This window comes from Mytilus trossulus, unplaced genomic scaffold (assembly GCF_036588685.1).
Source record: "Mytilus trossulus isolate FHL-02 unplaced genomic scaffold, PNRI_Mtr1.1.1.hap1 h1tg000070l__unscaffolded, whole genome shotgun sequence".
In the NCBI taxonomy this organism is placed as follows: Eukaryota; Metazoa; Mollusca; class Bivalvia; order Mytilida; family Mytilidae; genus Mytilus; species Mytilus trossulus.
This window is the reverse complement of record NW_026963294.1, coordinates 3,859,497-3,883,426: the sequence shown is the minus strand read 5'-3', so window position 1 is coordinate 3,883,426 and position 23,930 is coordinate 3,859,497. Positions and strand designations below refer to the sequence as shown.

The following is a 23,930-nucleotide window of genomic DNA, read 5'->3' as shown; positions in this document are numbered from 1 at the left end:
CCATTCTTTAGGTCATGTTAAATACAAATCAAATAAAAAGGAAATTTGTGTATGTATAAAGTTCTTCCGAATGTGGAGATGCAAAAAAAAAAGTACTAAAACAATATTCGTCATGCAAAAATAAGTAAATTGTAGTCTTAATTTCAGTTTATATACTCCTATTATCATTTATAGTCTCTGTAAAATAGTTAATCTAGTTACTTATTTATCAAATGTATTTCATATCATTGGTCTTTTTGTATCATGAAAAATACGTAAACATTTCTATCCTCAAGTTTTTAATCAGGGATTTTACAAAATCCAAATCAACAATTTCCGTGCATATATATTTGTCAAGTAGTGTTTAACCTCGAGCTTTTAACACTTTTTATTTGATTAAATTTTCGACCTACAGGGACTCAGAGCATAGACAAAATTCAGTTTTACTTTTTATTACTATAGTCGAGCAGTTTTAGATACCCCTTTTTGCAACGGGAAGTGTATTCAGTAATTTAAATTATCCGTCCAACGACGAACTTTCGTCAGTTACAATAAGAAAATGGCTATCGGTTCGGTAATTCTAACATACATGTTTACAGACACGGATATAGAGGGGGAGGCCCCCCTTTTTGGGAAAAACAATTGGTTGACTATATAGGGAGTCACTGAAGCATGACCGGAGCGGTCCCCTCTTAGGGTGTCAGTGCCCCCCCCCCCTTTATGAAAGTCCTGGATCCACAACTGGTAAATACATTTTATACTTCCGTCTTCTTCTTTCTAAATATGTTAGGTTTCTGATCAATATACAGCTTTTTAAATATTGTTTCAAAATGTAGCTACTAGCTCACGATGAGTATATTATAAACCCTTAAAATGTCCTTACCTTAAAGCAACTTTATTACGTACAAATGTAATAGCTAGGTGCAGTTCTGTTTATCTTTATACATTACCACATGATATGATACACTTCAAATGTTTATTTTACCGATAAGTTTTATTACTATACATGTACAGTTATACACTTAAATCGATTTGGGGTAACACGGGCGGATCTTGCAATTTTCAAAAAGGGGTTCCCAACCCAGGATACAGAGAAGTTCCAACCTATCCCCCATGTTATAGAGAAGTTCCAACCTTTCCTCCCGTTATTCGAGAATATCAAATGACCGTTCCCTCCTTACTTTTGATGAGAAAAACAGACATATATGACATTTACTAGTTGTAATTGCTTTATAAGTATACTCATCAGTGTATCCGTCTTTCTGTTGTTTGGTTTGTATTTTTGTTGCATGTTGTCGATATGATAATTCAATCCTAGTTTAATATGTCCTTATATTGTGATGTAACATCGTTGTCCAGGGGAGGGTTGAGAGGCTCGCACACACACTCCAGAGGCCCGCCCCCCCCCCTTTTTGGGAAAAAAAAATGGTTGCTTATATAGGGAATCACTGAAGCGTGACTGGAGCGGGGCCCCCTCTTAGCTCAATCAGTGGGCCCCCACTTATGAAAATTTCTGGATCCGCCACTGACAGAGGCGGATCCAGGGGGTGGTCACCCGGTGCCGGTGACCACCCCCTGGGTTTGAAAAAATGGTGCACCATGTACCAAAAAATGGTGCACCTTGAACATTTTGAAAAATTAAATTCGTCGATCAAATCAATTTTTCTATCGTAATCACCAGTCATAAAGTTGTCATTACTAACCTTAAGGCTAAATACATGTACCTTGACCGGTATGTTTATACAATGAACATGTTATCAACAATCGCTAACTACTTGGTCGATTTCTTCGATGTTAAGGTGTAAAAATGAAGAGACAGTCCTCGATCTTTTTTTACTTTTTTTACGTTTATCTAAATTTTTAAAGTTTGTATAATAACTTTTCTCGACCAATAATATTTTTTTACTGTGATGCCAACATTCAAAAATAATTTTAAAGTTTTAAAGTCACATAAACATTCTATATTGAATGAATACCCCCGTTCCATCATCTGTTTGTCTAAAAGTTTCGTTCATTCTAATTTTTTAGTAACTAATTCCACCTTATGTAATAATGCTGTATTTTGATTGGATGAGAAACATGGTATTTTTCACCAATTTCTATATATTGAGATTTTTTTTTCTCTACCGGGGTATTTTTCGTTAGGGAATTCCATGTGCCGGGGTATTTGCTAGCAAACACCATGGCAGATGGGAAATACCCTAGCAAATACCATGGCAGATGGGGAATACCATGTCTAAAAATAACTCAATGATTTATTTCTATTCTAATATGACAAATTCATGGTCATTCTAAATATATGGTTCCAGATGAAATATTTAGGATAAAAAGCATCATTATTGAATTTGGAGCGAATGACGTAGACGGCTCTGGAAATTTGTACCTCTCAACCGGTATTTTTTGCAAATACCCCTTGTAAGCATGATATATTTGTATATTATACCTCTTTCCTTCAAGTAACGCCACAAATCAACCCCCTCTGAAGTACCAACGACTTGAAATGGACCTAGCACTGATACGAATAAAAGTGATCAGATTAAAGAATCAACCCCCGACTTACATATAAGTACAAACGACATTGGTTTAGTAAAACAATCAACACGTAACTTAACAAACGAAGAGAAATTTAATTTGATAAGAAATCATTTCCAACCTGGAATAAACTATAACTTTCCTATAAAAAAAAAATATGCAGGAAAGAACACTGTTTCAGCTGAATTGGCTAAATCGCTATTATGGGCTAGTGTACTCACTAAAGTGTTATTTGGCCTGTCTCGCTGAGCTCTATGGTTACCCGAGGGGTTGATACAAGCTATGCTTAGTGTAAGAGTGCCCTTACCTTCCTACAAGGTGTCAGTCCCAGCTAACCTCGTCTAGCCCCAGATATCAGGCGCATTGCCTTGCTCGTTCCGTGGTCAGAGAGATGTACTCGAGGAAGAGGCTGGAAGTACCCAACTGTTACGTCATGTCATGTGTCCCTTCGGATCCCTCCGTGATGTACCAGTACCCTTGTGATAGGTTGGGGAAACCCCTAGAACTAAGGGGCAATTACACTACACCCCCCTCCATCTTAAAAAGGAGGAACTACAGTTCCGACAAAAACGACTGTATAATCTTACAAAAAACTCCCAAGGGGAAGACTGGCAACGTCTTTTACTAATTAAACCATGACACAGGGTATCTTAAATATCCACCCCCCTAAAACCAGGATAAGGGGAAAATTGACAAAACTTAATCTTTCCCCAAGGAAAAAAAAAATAATTACCCATGTAAAAATAAACATATGAAAATCGAGCTCTGAACAGCTATCTTATCTATGGAGTACCAAACTCCCAACAATTTACACACCAGAGTTGCCACAGGGTGCCAACCTCAACAGGTTCTTCAGGACAAATAACAGCCGAACTCCAGGTCGACCATAGCCATATGCTATTCCAACTTATACAGTCCTGGACATGGGTCTCATTACAAGACAATAAACTGCGTGCTCAACACGTCTAAAAACCCTGACTCTGTGTAATGTTCACTTACATATACATGTATCAACTGTTCAGACCTTAACTGACAAAAATCATACTTCAAAAAATAAAACTATCTCAATGTCTAAATGACAAGTTCATTAATACCACCCTGAATTTCCAAATGAAACTAACTAACATGTACATGTATATCTTTATACATAATTTACAACCGACTAAATACTATAGGTCTATAATCCCAAAACTGGGAAGGATGTACATGACCATAAATAATTTGACTCTTGTCAAAAAAAAACCCACATATATAGTGCCTCTATATAAGGATGCATTTAACTATTTTTCTACTTTAATAGTTAGTATCACCAAAATTTACATAATAACAGGGTCATGACACCACTCTTATATATCTGTTTCAACTATTCCACATATTTGTACACTTAACATGTGAGAGTGTGAAGCAAAAAAAAAAAAAAAAAAAAACCTAATAAAAATCACAGAAAATACAAAAATGGTTCACACTCAACATAATTTCAAAGGCGTTAAATCCCAAACTGGGAAAACTGTTCTTTTTTTTACAATTTTATTACTGAAGGCGCCTCACTTCCATGTGAGCACGGTGACCTAACAGGTCAAAACATACACTATCTTCTAAGGCTGTTCCCTCACAGATCAGTGAAACATTCCCACTTTCAGGGAATCGGTCTTTTACTACCTTGTACAGTTCCGTCATAGAACTTACTCTTGCCATACACTGCAAACCTTCATACTGTATAACCACAAGTGTTGGAACTTGAGGGCTCTGACTCAACTTGAGATGTGAAGAAGAATGCTCTACCTGGGATTCAGCTAGTTGTGAAACTTGGCGTCCTAGGAGAAGTGCGGTTTCATTCTTTGGAGTATGGTGTGCATTTGTTTCATTGTCAGCAATATTGGACTGCAATTTTCTCTTTTTGCTAGATGTTTCAGTGTTCAAACTTTCACTCTCATAGTGAATTTCTTCTATTTCGTCCATTACTATGGTACGTCCTTCTTGTTCAGACTGAACATTGTCTTCCTCCCCTTCTTTTTGAGGGATTGCTGACTCATCTTGAGCTTTGTTAACAAACACTGGCCAGAAACTGGCATTCATCTCAGCAAGTTCCTCAGGTTCAGGAGGATTTCTAGGATTGTAGCTAAATCCTTCGGCTACCATATCTTGTTGTTCAGGGCTTAAAAAGTTTAGAACTGAAGTAAGGACTCTCCAGTTGAGTAAACAGGCAGGGCTGTTTATCGGTCGCAAGCTATATCTGAAATAGTCTGTCCATCCCATCTCTTTACAAACAGTACGATGGACTTGCATTTGTATCCCTGAAACATGTGTAGAACGGGGTACAAAAGACTTCTCATTGAGGAAATTCACCAAGTCTTTGGCAGTCACTGTTTCCTGCCTGGTTAACCATTTTGCTAGGAGCATAACCACATAAGCTCTATGTTGGTGAAATCGTCTGTCCCCCATCAGTCTTTTGGAATGATAGGTCTGAAAGATTTCAGAAAGATGTTCTTCAAAACAATGACGTTTTACGTCTCTTCTATCTACCACTACTGGGCAGTTCTTTACAGGACATTTACGGTCTGTTCGACTTTGAACACAAGTCCTCTCCCTTTTTCCACTTTTGGGACAAGTATAAAACTCAAGGCTCTCTCTTGATTCTACCTTGTCAACCCTATTGTCTCTACATTGATCAGGCTCAGATCCCTGTGTAGATGTTGAGGCCCTCATGGCTAGGTTAGACTCTACTTGTGGAATGACTGTTTCAAGATGAAATTCAGCATTGCTGGCTGGGAACCTTTGTGTTGACCCTTCTGTTCTGGGTTTCTCATCTGACGATGAATCTGAAGTGTTCTTTCCATGAACAACGTTGACATTAGGTTCATGAGTTATATTTCCATCTCCTAGTATTAGTGGCATGTTCCCATTCTGTACAGTTAATGTTAGTTCTCTTATATTCATGACAACTCTATTATGCAGGATAAAATCACATCCCAGTATCATATCACATGAAACTGGAGCTACATACAGTTGTTGATTGAACTGTATATCTCCAATCTTAAACTTTATAGGACTAGAAAGCCTGCATGGCATTGTCATGTTGGTACCAGCACCATGCATGGTAGTCTCCCTGATAACATAGGGCTTAGGCTCCAAAGTGTCAAAAATTGTGTCCTTAAGAATAGTTACTTCAGAACCTGAATCAACTAGAGCCAGTACTTTCTTTCTTGCAATATATACTTCAACTCTAAAGAGTTTGGCTGATCCTAGTGATCTCACTGTACTGATTCCTGATACTACTCCTTCAGATTCATGAAAATCGTCTTTGTTATTCTCATCAAAAGATACTTGTTGAGATGTTGGCTCTTTCTGTACTGACTGTCTCCCTGTTTCTTGTACATAAAGCTCTGGACAGTCTTTGATATAATGACCTTGCTGGTGACAGTTAAAGCATTCATTATTATAATAACCCTGTCTGGTATATCTCCTGTCGCCAGAGTTATTCCCTCGCCCTCGACCATAATTACGAGTAGGCGAATAATCAGAATACATGTTGTCTTGATTAGGTGACCTAGAACTAGGACTGGTTCCATGTTTGGCTGATTGTTCCTGAACCAAACTGGTTACTGTTGACATCATTTTCTTTATATGTTCTTCTATGCGAGAGAGACGATTATCCATACTAGACTTGGTGCTACCTACACCAAGAACTACTGGTGAGTTAACTGACTTCACTGAAAGAGACTCCTTGCTAGTTTTCTGAATGGCACTGACAGCCTTCCTAGTGTGCTGACACCATCTAATCATATCCAAGGCTGCATCCATGGACTTTGGTTTAGAGATACAAGCTTCTGTTCCAGCAACTGTATCATTACCACCCTGACAAAACCTCATGATTGCCTGTTCAGTCATTAGTTGTTCACTGTATCTGCTATAGGCTCTAGTGGCGAGAGTCAACACTCTTTCCGACCACTCCTCCAAGGTCTCCTTTTCTCCTTGGGCACTTGTCTGGAACTGAACCTGTGAGGTTTCTGGCAAATCTTGATGACCAAATCTCTTATTCATATTGGATACAATATCAGAAAAACTTGCTGTTTTGTTATTTTCTAGGATTAAGGTGTAATACTCACTGGCTGCATCATCTAGGCACCAGCAGAGCTGTTCCCTTTTTTGTTTATCTGTCCACTCGGCCATTTTAGCATAACTAGAAAACTTGGTATAAAAGGCTTTCCAGTTGTCCTTCCCATTATAGCTGAGCGTTTTCGGGATCGAGGACAGAAATTGTCTTTTCTCTATTTTCTCCTTTTGTCTACTTTCCTGACTGCTTTCAGAACTTTGACCATCTGTGTCAGATTCTGATCGGGAGTCACTAGACATTCTATACCTTCTAGGACTTGAACGACTACGGTGTAATGGAAAACTCCTTACACTTCTTAAAGGTGAGAAATCACGCTGTTGATTCTTATGAGGTCTGTTGTACTCAGGTTCTGACCTTCGCTTCGTTCTGGACTGGCGGTATGCTGAAACTTTTGACATGTCAGAATCACCTATATATTTATGTCTAGGATCACTTCTTTCTTGTCTCCCATTGTAATCACTATTATATTCCTTCTGTCTTCCTGAAGGTTGGTTGTAATGCAGCTGAGGTGCTCCTGATGGTGGAAGTTGCTGCTGTGTGCCAGGTATAGGTAACTGAGGCACGTGTAATGGTTGTGACTGACCCAAACTTGGGTACGTTAAACCAGGTATGTATTGATGGTTGTAAGGCGTTAAATTTGTTGGTGCTTGTGGCGGTGGTTCATCTCTAGGAGGTTGATACATAGAAGTTGGGTGACCAATCATCTTATGTTGTTGAACTTCTGGTACAGAACTTGGTGGTTGATACATAGAAGTTGGGTGACCAATCATCTTATGTTGTTGAACTTCTGGTACAGAACTTGGTGGTTGAAACCTTGGTTCTGGATAATTTGGTTGTTGATGAACAACTTAACTAACCTGTTGTTGTAGCTGCTGTAGAGGTATAGAAGCCGGCGCTGCAGCTAGATGTTGTTGCTGCACAGGCTATGCATAGTTAATGACCCCTTGTTGAAGCTGGTCTAGCCGTTGTTGTAGGCATTGTACTTTATGTTGCATTTGCACTCTTTGTTGAATCTTGTTGACTTCCAGTCGGTGAAGACTATTGAAGCCATGTTGATATTGGTCGACATAGTGGTACTCATGTTGTACACTTGGTGAAAAGTGAACATGGTCAGATGTAGGTGTATGTAAGAACCTTGGTTGTTGGTCATAATCAGAGCTATTATATCTAGGCGGAGTCTGTTGCACCTCTTGTTGATGGTTGCAATCTTCCTGTTGATCGACTACAGGGTTTTGAATATGCCAGTTCTGGCTAAGCGGTATGAACATTCTGTCATATGGGACATCACCGTCCTGTTGACTGTCTGGTTGAGGGTGTGCAACCATGTTGATCCTTGGTGGTTGAGTATGATACTCATTGCTACAAACACTCAGGTCTGAGTTCAAACTCTCTGAAGAAAGGCTCTCCTGTGATGGTTCACAATGTAACTGCTCTAACATAGTTAAATGTTCAGAACGACTTTGTATTTGTTCCAGGCGATGTTTGTCCCATTCAAGACTGGAGCAGGCTCCATCCTCTGAGCAAGATGATTCTACCTCATCTTGAGTACCTGTATCCTTAAAACTTGAACAAGGATACTCCTCTGGCTCCATATCAACAATCACATGATCAGGCTTTGGAGGCAACATACTCACAGAACAGGCTCCGTCACGGACAGCTTCCCTGAGCTCAGCTCTTGGTCTTCGTGAAAAATCAATTATACCCAGAATACCTTCTGTCACTCTCAAGTGTGGAATTTGGAATAAAACATCTCTATCAATGTGGATACCTTTTGCCCTAATATCCATGATCCTTCCTGCTATGGCCTCCCCTATGCCAGGTATGCAGGTAAGTATTACCTTAGGACAGGTGTTAATATTGATCATGTACCCCTGCATAGTGACTTTGTACTTTACAAAGTTATAAAAATTTATTTGACTTAATTCAATATAATTCACAAAATTATATATATACACGGATCAACAATAATTTTTTATTCAATAAAAACTCAAGTCAAAAATAAATATACACGGAACACTATAAAAGCAAACTGCTCTTGTGTTTGTTTACATCCGTTTGTTTACATCTGTAAACAGAATCCAAGATGGCGACCAAATCTCGCCGCTGACGTGACCTCGCTATCACTAAAGCAAACTTTTCAAAAAGTTTTTCCTCAGCCCAAAAACTATGCAAAAACGATGTATTTCTACTGACTTTCAACTAGAAAGTATACCATCGGACCTGGTTTGTCTCCCTTAGACAAAAAACTTATTTTTAGATTTGACTGAAGGCACTCAAAATTTTGGAGTGATGCCAAAATGGCGTCCAATCCCCTGCAGGACCAAAATTTTAAACTACCAGTAAAGTGTTATTTGGCCTGTCTCGCTGAGCTCTATGGTTACCCGAGGGGTTGATACAAGCTATGCTTAGTGTAAGAGTGCCCCTACCTTCCTACAAGGTGTCAGTCCCAGCTAACCTCGGTTAGCCCCAGATATCAGGCGCATTGCCTTGCTCGTTCCGTGGTCAGAGAGATGTACTCGAGGAAGAGGCTGGAAGTACCCAACTGTTACGTCATGTCATGTGTCCCTTCGGATCCCTCCGTGATGTACCAGTACCCTTGTGATAGGTTGGGGAAACCCCTAGAACTAAGGGGCAATTACACTACATCACCTTCACAAGAAGGAGCTTACTGCATATACTGTGCTCTGTTTGGGGTTGATAGTTTGGGAACATTATCATGCAAACCACTAACAGATATGGCACATGCAAGTACAGGACTTAACGATCATTTCGGCTGTGATGAGAAATCATGTAAAGAAAGTCATACTGAAGCTAGAGCAAAAGCTCAACTTTTTCTTGACAACATTGAGCAAAGGACTACTGATATTCAAACATTTATTGATAAAGCCACGAATGAACTGATAAAAGCAAACAGAACTGTTTTGAAATCTATATGCAAGTGTGTTTTCCTTTGTGGCAAACAGAATCTTCCTTTATATAAGGGGCCATAGGGATGATGCAAAACATATTTCGGACAGAAGTTTCAATTCCGAGAATTTTCAAGCAAAAATCGAATTTAAATTTAAGATTTCGTATCGTTGATGATGCGCTTTGAGTATGCTCCTTCCATTTATCCTTCACCTTTGTGTTTAATATGTTCCCTTTAATAATTTTTTAACTGATCTTATGTGTCCTTGGTCATTTATACATTTTTTTTTGGGGAGGTTTAGGATCCCGCTAACATGTTTAACCCCGCCACATTCTGTTTGTATGTGCCTGTCCAAAGTCAAGAGCCTGTAATTCATTGGTTGTTTGTTTATGTGTTACATATTTGTTTTTCGTTCTAATTTTCGTACATTAATAAGGCTGTTAGTTTCCTTGTTTGAATTGTTTTACACTTGTCAATTCCAGGCCTTGTATAGCAGACTATGTGATATGGCCTTTGCTCATTGTTGAAGGCCATACAGTGACATATAGTTGTTTATATATTTGTCATTTGGTCTCTTGTGGAGAGTTGTCACATTGGCAATCATACCACATCATCTTTTCTACATAGACTTTATACATGTTTCACTCCAAAGGTTGCCTTGTTTCCCTCCCCCTCTTTAAAAGTTCTGGATCTGCATCTTTATAAAACATATGAAGCAATTTAAATTTCACAGATCAGGAAAATATTGTGGGCATAAAAAATAAAACAGTTTGCTACCTGTATATACATTGTATATTAAAAGTATCAACATTTCCTTATTTCTAATAAGGTATTCCACAGACATATCAGAATGGAAATATTGACGATACATTTACAATCATAACAATGCAGGTTACTGTTCTTGTTTAAATATATATATTATAACAGGGACAAATAAATTCAAAATTCATATTTATGGCGGGAAAGTAAAGTCTTTCATAAGTAAAGTATGGATAGATATATAATGTGTAATGATTTACATGATCAAGAAAAAATGTATAAGAAATAACAAGAATTTCAAACTGTATATATGATATAGATGTATTTTTAAAAACTTTAACTGGTCATTTAGCAATGTTAAGAGGTAATACTTATATAATACTATACAAGTGATTTCGATTACATGTACAGTAAGGTAATTTATTTTGGAGATCGAGTTATATCCTTTAAATATTGAGGTTTCGAAACTTATGTAAGTAAAGAAGTAATTTTTTTTTCTAATATTCTTTAATTATAACTTAAGTTTCTCTTCACTATACATTATCTTTATACCATATTGGTATAATAGAGTGTTTAATTGTTTGTATGTAATAGATGTCTTTACTATTCTTTATACTACAATTTCATGGACAATTAAAAGCTTCAAAATATTGCTCGTAAACAAGCCTTTAGGGAATAATTCACAAGACCATGCACAGTTATTACTTTTAAAAAACAACTTTTCAAAATGGATTTTTTGCTTAGTTCTTGAGAAAAAAGTTTGAACTCTAATCAAAAATTAATTCACAAACCAGGAAATTATGTTTAGGCATGTTTTGAGGTTGAAAGGGGTGACCAAAAACATTGACAGATCCAGGGGGAGGGGTTCCAGGGGTTGGAACCCCCCCCCCCCCTTTTGTTTTGACAATCAATGCATTTGAATTGGGACATGTGGTTGAAACCCTCCTTTATCCTGGGTTGGGAACCCCACTTTTTAAAATGGTTGGATCCGCCCCTGAAAAATACTTAACTTGTATAAGATGTATAAGTACATGCTTTTTAAAGGGAGATAATTCAAATCTTGAAAATAAAAATAAAATCTTACAATAGATATATAGGAAGATGTGGTGTGAGTGCCAATGAGACAACTCGCCATCCAAATAACAATTTCAAAAAAGTTAACCATTATAGGTTAATGTACAGCCTTCAACAAGGAGCCTTGGTTCACATCAAACAACAAGCTATAAAGGGCCCCAAAATTACTTGTGTAAAACCATTCAAATGGGAAAACCAACAGTCTTATTTACTTATAAAAGTTAATTAATATACATCTTCAAGTGATGAAAAATAACTTGTATAATTATTACCCATGAGAAAGGGTGTTAACAGCTCAATTTCAAATTACAAGATCCTTATAAATAGCATTTAATAGTTCAGATATAGCAATACCATGATTGATAACATGTACAATTAGTATATTTAAACATGTTAAAAGGGAAATTAAAAAAAATATTGAGAAACATATATCATGTATATATTTGAGATGGTTGGTAGTTAAAAAAAATCACCATACATGGCGTACTAAAATAAAACTTTAAGTGGTATGTAATTAAGAAAAAGTCAGAAAAAAATAACAATCATTGATCATGTTGATCAAAAGCAAAATGAGCTGGTTTTTATTCTTCTAACATTTGTCTATATATCATGTATTTTTAGCTAGCATTCAAAATATATTATTAAAAAAAATAATTTAATTCACAAGCAAGCACTGACTAATATTTTTTCTTTACATTTGGAAAATTTATGTCTCCATGTCACATAGATAGATATTGAAAAAAAACTTGTTTTTTTATGTGAAACTTCATGAAAATGTTTTAACATGTTTAATTTGAAAAATCCACAGAAGGCATCATTCAAATTTTAACATTTGCTAAATAAGAAACCAAGATTGCTATCGAAATATTAAATATTGCATTCTTTAATTGAAATTAAAGGCATGAAAATTACAATCCTTACATGTATGTACAATGATGTATAACATTAAATTTTGTATACTATAATCCTGCAGATAATAATTATATATATTATCACCCAAAATCTACAGCATTCCCAGTTGAAATTCAACATCAAAAAAAATGTTTGAATAATGTTGAATAAAAATAAAAATTTATTTAATAAATTACAAAAAAGTATATTAAAAAGTTAAACATGAATAATAAAAAAGGTAAAACTGTAACAATCATGACAATAGTACTATTCTGTTAGAATTTATCATGTTTATCAAACATGTCAATATATATTTTTATATTTGATATAAGTCATGACAATAAAAGGTTTATTAATTGAAAATCCTGCACTCCAGCAACCTCTTTTACAATTACAAATATTGTTTTTTTCTAACTAATATGGTTATTCTAGGGCTAGATATATACATTGTACACACTGAAACACTAAAACTTATTATTATCCATCATGTTCCATAACATTAATTTCAGTTTTATCCTGTCCATCAGAATTCTTATTATTACTACAACCCAGTGCACACAGTGTTTTGTTTTCATTTTTCAAGGTTTCAAAAGAATTCCCAGAATTGTCCATGTTTATTTGAGATTTTTCATTTTTCTCAAAATGTTCAGCCGATTTCTCATTGTTTATCACGTTCATCGCAGATTTTTCAATATTTTTATAATTTTTAGGTTGATCATGTTTATGGTCTTTTGTCATGTCCACTGTAGAATTTTGATTATTTCCCATATTTACCTCAGATCTTTGATTCATTTCCCAATTTTCTCCAAATTTGTGTTCCTTGTCAATATTTACAAAGTTTTCTATGGATTTTCCATTATTTATTATTGTGGATCTTTGAACATCTTTAAAATTTTTAGAAAATTCTTGGTTTTTCCAAAGTTTTACTGTTAATTTGCCTCCCTTTTCCAAATTCTCTTCAGATCTTTGGACATTTTCCAGACTTTCTCCCACTTCTTGTTCACTGTCCATGTCTACCATGTCTACTGAACACTTTTCATTATTTCTCAGGTGAGATTCAGGTTCTTCTAGATCTTCGTTTTCCATAGGTGCGTCGGATTTAACATCATCCTCGGTCATGTCCATACCATCTAAAGATTTAAAACTTCCATCCCTCGAATGTATTCTACCATGTTTCTTCAGTCGATCTTGTCGATTAAATCCTTTCCCGCATATTTTGCAACTGAATCGTTTTTCTTCATTGTGCGTTTGAACATGTGACTTCAGATTCGACCAGCGATTGAATTCTCTTCCACAAGTAGTACATGGGTATGGTCTTTCGCCACTGTGCGTTCGAACATGAGATGCAAGATTTCCTGATTGACAAAAGCCTATTCCGCATATGTGACAAATATATGGTTTTTCACCTGTATGTGTTCGAAGATGAGCTTGAAAATCCTTAAGCCTACTAAACCCTCTTTCACAAATGTCACAGACATGAGTTTTATCCCCTGAATGTGTTTGTTCATGATCTTTAAGATAATCCGGCCGATTGAATCCCTTACCACAAATATTACAGTGATATTGTTTTTCATCAGTGTGCGTCTGCTTGTGATATCTCAGATTTGATGCTTGACTGAATCCTACGCCACATATTTGACAGATGAACGGTTTTTCACCAGTATGGGTTCTATCATGTAAACGTAGATGTACCAACTGAGCAAATGCTTTGCCACACGTAGCACAGATGTATGGTTTTTCACCCGAGTGCGTTCGAAGATGCAACTTTAAATTTGCTGGGTTAACAAAGGTTTTTCCACACGTACTACAAGTGAATTCTTCTCCCGTATGGACTCTAACATGATTGGCCAGGCTAGCTGCACTGGCATAGCTCTTTCCACATGTTCCACAGATGAATGGTTTTTCGCCAGTATGCGTTCTTGTGTGTGTCTTTAAACGTGAGAAATGCAAAAATTCTTTACCACAAGTTTGACAAATCCACGGTGATTTTCCTTTAGCTGATTTAGTCTCTGCACTAACATTCGTCTGATCAGCTGTGTTCGAAAACACTGGTGATGAACTGTTTATTATATACATACTTTCCTCAAACGTTTCACTGCTTTTTAAATGTTCCTCTGAATTTGTATTTGAATTTGAATTGAACTTTGGACTTCTTCTTTTTCTTTTGTTTTTCACTTCCCCAACTTCACACTTTTTCGTAGCCTCAGAGTTTATTATACCTGCTATTGATGCATTGATTATGTCTGTACACGTCCTGGCATAATACTTCAAGGTATCGTCAGAATTTCTTAATCCTGGTTTATCAATAGGTTCACAATTTTTATCATCTTTGGATTCGTTTCTTTGACCTTCAAATTTATCCCTTATCTGTGTCATATCTGTATTAGAGATTTGCGGTGCTTGTTTTTCCTTGTTTACTAAACCAGTATTTTCACGAATTTCTCTTTCAACTGCTTTGCATATCTCTTTGTTTAAATCTAAATCAGCTGCTCTAGAATTATCGGTGATATGCATCATTTCATCTTTATATGCTCTGTTTCTCACAAGATCAGGATTATCTTTGGTATTAGAGTTTAAACTAAGTTGAGTTCCATTTTCAGTGTTTTCAACGAAAATTTGACTCTGAATAGGTTTTTCTTGGTTTATTTGTAAATTTTGATGCATGTACATAGCATCTTTGATTTCTGCTTCAGAAAGGCAATGGTAATCCTCAACTGGTTCCTTTTTTATTTCTTGTACCAGACTGTAGTCAATGGCAACATCTTCAGATCTATTTTTAGAATGGTTCTGCTCATATTCATTAACTCTTACACTAGAATCTGTTATGAGATTTTCTGTGTAGTTCATATATTCGTCAGCTTTTGATCTAATTTTAGACAAGAAGGCATTATATTCATTTGGACTTTTCGGTCTATTTATAGCAAGTCTGTTTTTTTCCTTGTTATTCTTATCTGTCAAAATGTCTGTGTTAGTTTCTGAGCTATTTTCAAGTTGAAAACCATCATATTCATGTTCATTGTTTCGTTTTAAATTTGGTCTATTGTATTCTGCATAAATCATATTATTTTCAGATGCATATTTAGCCTTAAAGGCATCATACTCATAATGTTCTGGTCTTTTACCCATACTTATTCTATTCTTTTCAGCATAACCATGGTAACTTGAACATGCAAAATTTTCCGATCTATTTTCTGGAAGGTAATCGCCATGGTCATTTGGTTCTGTTTTGATATAAATACTGAGTCCATTATCCTTTTTACTTTCCATTGGAAATTCTTGATATTATGCTGGACTTTTTTATTTGATATTCTTCTGAAATCCAGCTCTGAAAATATAAAAAAAAAACAGTTGCTTTTAACCAATTACATTCCTAGAAATGTATAGGAGGTTAGATAAGTAAATATTTATAAACATATTCTACATGTATCTTATATAATTAACATCAATGGTACCAATTGTGACTTATGTGTACAAATAAATTTTTACACAATTTAGTCAATTGTGAGTTAGCTTTACTTTAATTTTAGCATGTTTACTTTCACTAATTACATGTCTATAAAGGTAATGCATGTGACAAGACATCAAAGATGGCAAGGATTTTTCACCTGAGGCAGTAATTCTGAATATTTATATTAGCAATCATATTTAACATATATATATGAGGGATTTATTTACTTACTTTTGTTTTCAGAAAGATTAGTCTTACAGGTAATTAGTACTCTGCATTAAAGCAAAGCAACTGAGTATTTCTGAAGTTTGAGTTTGAGCATGTGATAGAGCTTAACATTTTCTATAGACATCTGTCGTTACATAATAACTTACACCTTTTTTTTTATATTTATTTTATTTTATCAAAACACAATACATGATCATGATAATATACAAAAGTATATAAATTATTCTTTACAATGCAGGTAATACAATTACAGATAATTATAATTAAGTTAATTTTAATAATTCTTACAATTACTAATTCTAAAGAACAGTTTGAGTTTTCTGCTGCAAACTAATTTGTCTATGTTTTGTTTTATTTTCTATAGTAAAATTTTGAAGAAGAAAAAAAATGGATAGAGAAAAATAAAAGAAAAAAAATCAAAAGTTTGTCAAAAAAGTAACAAAAAAATATCTAACAAAAGAACAAATACAAGTTTGAAATTTTTAGAAAAAAAAAGAAACAAAAAAAAGAAGAATTGGTCATCTGTGGTTTGCTCTATATATTACTGCCCTTATATGGTTTCTGATTCAAGAAAGGTGGAAAGTAAAGAGCCAGATTTATAGGTTTTCATTAGCAAATTTAAAAATAAAAGTCTCATGTATTTGTGTGATTGTTCTCAGTATAAACACAGAAAGTGCCAGCTATTCCATTCTTTCTCAAACTGTTCTTGGTTTTGTTTGGAAATAGCTACATTTTTTTCAGTACAATACAGATCATTTAACTTATGCTTGAGTGCCTGAAGTGATAGAACTTTTTTCAAACATCGACTTGAATAAATATAATACTTAATACAGAGCAATATCTTATTTTGTACAATACAGTTTCTAACATCAAAAATACCAAATACAAAAGTCTTACAATTATAGTTAAGTGTTATGTGTGCTGTAGATGAAGTCCATGTATCAAAATTTTCTAACAAAATTTGTACTTCTTCACATTCCCACAATAAGTGTATAATGGTTTCTGGTTGTATATTACAAAAAGTACAAAGAGGGCTTTGTACAAGTTTTATTTTTTCCAGAAAATAATTAGTAGTCAAAACTAAGTGGTTTATCCTGTATTGAAACCACTGTGCTCTACTATTTGTAGTAGTTTTAAATGGAAGTGTATAAATGAGTTTCATTTCATCATTAGTGACACCAAACTTTTCCATAATTTTCATTTTATTTGTTGGTTCCGTAAGATTTTTTCTCAATATGAGGTACATATCTTTGGAACCTTTTTTATGTTTAAAAAAAATCTTGATATTATTAGGAATGCTTGGGTAACAATTCTTAATTGGCGATGTAGCATTTTTACCAAACTGTTGTGAATACTGTTTAACACATTTTATTAAGCCATAATATTTCAGAAAATCTGTACGTATTTGATACACCTTCTGGAATTCAGTCAGAGAAAAAAATTCTCCGGCTTCATCTAATAAATCATTTACAATGTGTACACCTTTGTCATACCAGTCTTTGTAGAAAACAACATCATTTTCTATTTCAATTTTCTCATTAAACCATAAAGGCATATTCAAAAAATATTCCCATGTATATTCAATATTTAATGAAACAATTTCTTTCCAGGCACTCAAAACATCTTTCCAAAATGGATTTGTGCATACATTCATACTTTTTTCTATGTTTTTGGCACCTGTATTTTCTAATAAGTCAGAATCAATCCCATAGAAAGCAAGAGTGTCCTGTAATTTTTTATTATTGATCAATCTTCTAACCCATGTACATTTTTGTGATTTTATGAAAGGTTTCAAACAAATCATTTTTAGACCCCCTTCAAAATAATCTTTAACTAATGTTTCTCTCTTAACTTTACCAACTGGTTTTTGCCAAACAAAACTATAAAACAAGTTATCAAGTTTTTTAATAAATCTAGAGTCTGGATTTGGCAATGATGAAAACAGATGGATTAGCTTTGGTAATGCCAATGTTTTAACCACTGTAATACGCCCAATTGGAGTTAAGTTTCTCTTGCTCCATTGCTTTAAAAGAGATTCAATCTCCAATATTTTTTTATCATAATTTAATCGTATCATCTTTGATAAATCTACATCAAAGTCTATTCCAAGGTACGAAAAATTATGTTTACCCCATGATAAGTTTAAGCTAGTACAAAGTTCATTCTGACTGTATTTCATACTGCCAATCCATACAACCTGGGTTTTACTGTAGTTAATTTTTAAACCTGAGATTTCCCAAAAATAATTAAGGTCTTTCATGCTTTCCATTAGAGATTAAATAATATAGATAATATAGATAAGATAATCCAATAACTTACACCTTGACTAAAATAAATTTGACCCATTGAATTTCATAAAATTTTGACAAAAAATATAAAAATTTGAAACACCTGGAACCACACACTTTCTTGTAAAAATTTCATTGGATACTGTGGATTCATTTATTTTTGGTGGGTACTAATTTTCGTGGATTGAGGAAAACTAACATGTTAGTGGATATTTGATTTCATGGTTTTGCTGAAATCTACATACAAGCCTATTGAAAATTGTCATTCTTTGAACATTAAATTTCGTAGTTCAACTGTTCCAACGAAATCCATGAAAATTGGTATCCAACGAATAATAAGGAATCCACAGTATATAGCATGTATAGCAGTTTGACAAACACTATTTTTGATCATTGAGAAGCTTTATATTTCCTTAACAATACAATGCGATTAAAAAGTTTAGCTGATTTTACAGAGTTATCTCCCTGTATTGTCAGGTACCACCTGGATATTTTATTTACCTTATCATAAGAGATTTATTATGATTATGCTTAGGTTTATTCTTTTGAGTATAAGGAAAAAATAAAAAAATAGCTGATCTTTTGAGGTGTCTTAATTTGAAAACACATGTTCATTGTTCATGTAGCTATTTGAGATACAATGTCTTGTACATGTTGTAAGCCATATTTTTAGCTGGGTATTGGTGGTTTAAAATGTTTAATATTCATGTACTTTTTGTATATCATGTATATTGCGTATGATTTTTTTAAATTACATATCAACACTCTATTACACAATTTTATTTTATTTAATTCATTTATATATTGTTGAAGACTGTCTTGACGGTGTACATATGATGAATAGATCAATGACTATTCTATTGCAGAAGCAAACATCAAGCTATACCAAAACTAACATGATTTAAAACTTTGTTCTCATAAAGTATAAAACCAAAGTTCAAATAAACTGGATGTAAGCAATTCTGGGCAACTGTACACCCAGCATTCAACAACAAGGAAAAAACAAGGAATTATTTGAACCTGGAATATTTTGGAATTCTTGAAAATTGATAAGAAAAATATGATGAAAAAAACTAACCCAACTACATGCATGACATGTATATGGACAATGAGAGTTAGTCAGTATTCACTTAAATATTAGTGAAAGTGAAATTAACCTTAGCCATGCACACAAGGCTTACCCTATTTAGTTGGGATAAGTTTTAATCAAAAATTCTAAACAAGTGCCAGAATTCTGAATTATTCCAGATTCATATTCATATGGTATATAGCAATCAGCTACAGAGTAAAAAAGGCAAGGACATGAAAAAAATAGTGTATGCTGACCTTTATATATCTTTTATTTTATTTTGTAGGTTTACCATGGTTCATGTCTGTCTAGATCTTTTAACATGTACACCCTCCATCTTGTGTTCATCTAAAAAACAGAAAAAGTATACACAAGTCATTAAACATTGTACATGTCTGTCTAGATCTTTTATCATGTTCACCCTCCATCTTGTATTCATCTAAAAAACAGAAAAAGTATACACAAGTCATTAAACATTGTACATGTCTGTCTAGATCTTTTATCATGTTCACCCTCCATCTTGTATTCATCTAAAAAACAGAAAAAGTATACACAAGTCATTAAACATTGTACATGTCTGTCTAGATCTTTTATCATGTTCACCCTCCATCTTGTATTCATCTAAAAAACAGAAAAAGTATACACAAGTCATTAAACATTGTACAGGTCTGTCTAGATCTTTTATAATGTACACCCTCCATCTTGTAGTCATCTAAAAAACAGAAAAAGTATACACAAGTCATTAAACATTGTACATGTTGTATGAATACAAGATACATTCATAAAAGTTTGTTACGATCTTTAAACATGTTAAAAAGATACCAATGGGATTTTTAAACGCATAAGTTAAAAAAGAAACTGACAACACCATGCCAAAAAAAAAAGACAAAAAGACAATCAACTGTTGCCTCCCCATTATGGAGGTTCATATATGATACATTGTAATGTGTATATATGCATAAATTTTTTACAAGTATCATTCCAACATTGACTTACCAGAGGGTCCCCCTATTTTAAAATCTTGGATCTATACCTACATTTGGTGTGTGTATAAACCAATACGTGAATACTCCACATCTGATTTATCATATTTATAATTGTTAACATAAGTACTTGTAATGTTTTCAATACAATCTACATGTATATATATATAGGAAGATGTAGTGCGAGTGCCAATGAGACAACTCTCCAGACTTGTGTAAAAAAGAATATGTATAAATGGCCAACTACCATGACTACCAACATGACCAATGACTACAAAATGAATACATTTTCACATTCTCTTAAAGCTTGTTTTACATTATGTGGCTAATTGTACACAAATGGCATACAGTAGTTGTTGTTTGTTGCTGTTTATTAATTTTCTATCCGTTCATAGTATTTAACATTTATAAACAAAAAAATCAGGCCGTTAGTTTTTACCATTTGAATTGTTTTACATTTGTCATTTCAGGGCCTTTTATAGCTGACTTATGCAGTATGAGTTTTTCTCCCTGTTGAAGGCAACCTATAATTGTTAGCTCCTATGTCATTTAGTTTCCAGTGGAGAGTTACAAGTCTCATTGGCAATCATACCACATCTTCATTTTCTATATATTCCTTTGTTATTTGTTTAATAACCAGGAGTTGGCATGCCATAGGTTATGTTCTTCTTATATATAGACATGATATATGTTATGATGGTATGATAATAAACTCCTAATGGGAAGGATTGTGCCTGATATTCATATGATGAAGACATACATGTAATCTTTCAATCAGTTTAATTGAAGTCTGGAGCTGGCATGTCAGTTAACTGCTAGCATGGCTTGTAGTCTGTTGTTATTTATGTATTATTGTCATTTTGTTTATTTTCTTTGGTTACATCTTCTGACATCAGACTCAGACTTAGATCTCTTAAACTGAATTTTATGTGCGTATTGTTATGCGTTTACTTTTCTACATAAGCTAGAGGGTTGAGATCTCATAAACATGTTTAACCCCACCACATTTTTGCGCCTGTCCATAGTCAGGAGCCTCTGGCCTTTGTTAGTCTTGTATTATTTTTAACTTTAGTTTCTTGTGTACAATTTGGAGTTTAGTATGGCATTCATTATCACTGAACTTGTATATATATTTGTTTTAGGGGCAGCTGAAGGACGCCTCTGGTTGCGAGAATTTCTCGCTGCATTGAAGACGGTTAGACCTGTTGGTGACCTTCTGCTGTTGTCTGTTCTATGGTCAGGTTGTTGTCTCTGTGACACATTTCCCATTTCCATTCTCAATTTTATTATAATATCATGAATATATACATTGATATCAGATAAAAACAAATATTTTGTTCATAACCAAAACTGTTATTCTTATATAACACATGAATGACGTGCTTCTTTCGCTTTGTAAACAACACTGTGATAAAATTCTCAATATATCTATACTTTGCGTAGACTCAGAGATAAACATAATAATTGCTGTTACAATATACTTCCCAAGTAAATCTACATGTATTGAAACCTACATTTGTAGACCATGAAGACCCTTTGCTGATTTTACTGTTATTCTTATTCGGAAGCATAATAAAAAGTAGTTATGCACAAGAGCTCTGAGAAATCAACAAAACAAAAATAAAATAAAACTCAGCAAACATGGCAAAAGTCTATTATTTTTTTTGGACATTAAAGTCATTTCAAAACATCATGTCATACAAATGAAACCGCTAAAGTTGAAAGTTTTTTGTGTCACGTGAACCATTGAAATTCATATGATATTCTATTAAAAATGATTTTTGAGGTAGGTTTTGTTTTATTTTCTATTGCATTATTTGCATATTTACTTATTTCAGCAAGTCAACATGGCTACTCCTTAGTTACGAAATGTCAATTTGGATTTGATGGAAGCTTACGAGAAAATCATGTAAATCAAAAATGGCAAATGTTGGGTTTGAGAATTAGAAGAATTAAATTTTTTTCTAGCGGTTATTCACGAAATAACCCATGCAAGCTACGGATTTATTAGATATTTGAGCTTTATCTAACAGGGAGTAAAAAGATCAGCCACACACACACACTAAACCAACCCTCCCTTCAGTATTTTAATGACCGTATTTGTTCTATAAGAATTGAAATAATTCATGAAAGCCATAATTGTTGGAAATTTACACATGGCTTGGGCAGTGATATTCGATAATTTTAATGCCTTGCTAGCCATCAGGATAAAATTTGAATATCAAGGCCCAGGCCATGTGTTAATTTCTAACAATCTTTGGCTTCCATGAATTATTTCTTAATTAACATGATTAAAGAGAGACAACTCAATTTAAACATTTGTGTTAATTTTAAGTGTTTTTCACTAAAATGAATGAGGCCACACTTGTGTTCAGTCTTAATATTTAAATATATTTGTTTTTAATAATAATCTACTACATATATATAAATGTTGAGGGTGAAAATCATGAAAATGAATGGAACCACTTCCATTTTTCAAAAAAATTGTCTAAAATTGTGGTCAAATGGCATACCAGTGTAATGATTTTTTCTTAATTAACATGTTTAAAGCTTGAATTTGAGCGTTTTTTATTGTCAAAGTCAGTCCACATCTTTTACATTAACCAATTGAACCGAATGAAGTAGACACTTCAGGGTTTAAAACATTTCAAAATTGGAAGAAAAATCTTTCATCAGATGTATTTCAACTTTTTGTCTGAAGTAAGCTCTTACAAGACCTTCTCCTTTGTTTTTACATCTAAATCCTGTATATATACTGTGCAGTCTAGTGTATCCTCGCACAAAAGAATTATGACCTTACTTAATTAAAACCAATAATCAGATAATATTGTGTGCCACTGAAAAAATTTATTATACACTTTTTTTTTGTGAAATCTTCTGTTTGTATGGTTTCACCCATAAGATTTCGAGTTAAGTAAGCGTGTGTCCAAAATGAGGAAACTCCTTGTTTATTAGACGTTTTTTCAAATGTGGGGCGATTTTGTGCATGCTTTCTAAAAATTTATTATTTTGAATATTTAAAAGAAAAAATTTACAGTACAAAATTTAGTTGAATTTGAATCAAACATATATATATAAGTTGCCAAGGATGCAGAGCAAAATTTATTCAATCTGATTAAAATTTGACTTGATTAAAACAAATTTAATATGATGATGTAATTTTTTTATCAGAAATTGGCTAAATTAAGTAAATATACATGTAGCTAATCACCAGATAGTATTTATAAATTTACTTAATTTTGTTTTTGAATACATACTGACATAATTCTAAACAATACAAGAAAGATTCTATAAAGATTGTGTTATATTGGCCAATATAAGCAAATCAGAAAATGTGTGACATCACTAGCCGCTCAGTCACCATGCAGGGACTCCACTGTACATGTATAAATATTCTTTATAGATTGAAGAATGTAAGTCAAATTTAAAAAAAAAAAATAAATATTGTAATGTGTAAGCATGATATGGTTAGATGGAATTTTAATGTCATTGTAGTGGTGTATCCATTAGAGGATCAGGGGAGGGGAATCCAGCAGTTTGAACCTCCCTTTTTTGGCCGATCAATGCATTTGAATGGGGACATATAGTTGGACAACCCCAAACACCCCCACCCCCCTTTGTCCTGGGCTGGTAACCCCCCTTTTTAAAATGGCTTGA

At 34.0% G+C, this 23,930-nt stretch overlaps 2 protein-coding genes across 2 annotated transcripts; both read right to left on the bottom strand.

Annotated features, from left to right (window-relative positions):
* Nucleotides 1-12,092: 12,092 nt before the first annotated feature.
* LOC134699446 (zinc finger protein 180-like) lies at nucleotides 12,093-15,578 on the bottom strand. The gene has a single exon (XM_063561042.1). The coding sequence runs from the start codon at nucleotides 15,522-15,524 to the stop codon at nucleotides 12,735-12,737; it is 2,790 nt and encodes a 929-aa protein (XP_063417112.1). The 5' UTR covers nucleotides 15,525-15,578; the 3' UTR covers nucleotides 12,093-12,734.
* Nucleotides 15,579-16,588: 1,010 nt separating this feature from the next.
* Nucleotides 16,589-18,193, bottom strand: LOC134699545 (uncharacterized). The gene has a single exon (XM_063561138.1). The coding sequence runs from the start codon at nucleotides 18,191-18,193 to the stop codon at nucleotides 16,589-16,591; it is 1,605 nt and encodes a 534-aa protein (XP_063417208.1).
* Between the last annotated feature and the right edge of the window lie 5,737 nt (nucleotides 18,194-23,930).

What these genes read in the sequence shown, in the direction of transcription:
- LOC134699446 (XM_063561042.1), bottom strand. Translation starts at nt 15,524, where the DNA reads ATGGAAAGTAAAAAGGATAATGGACTCAGTATTTATATCAAAACAGAA.
- LOC134699545 (XM_063561138.1), bottom strand. Translation starts at nt 18,193, where the DNA reads ATGAAAGACCTTAATTATTTTTGGGAAATCTCAGGTTTAAAAATTAAC.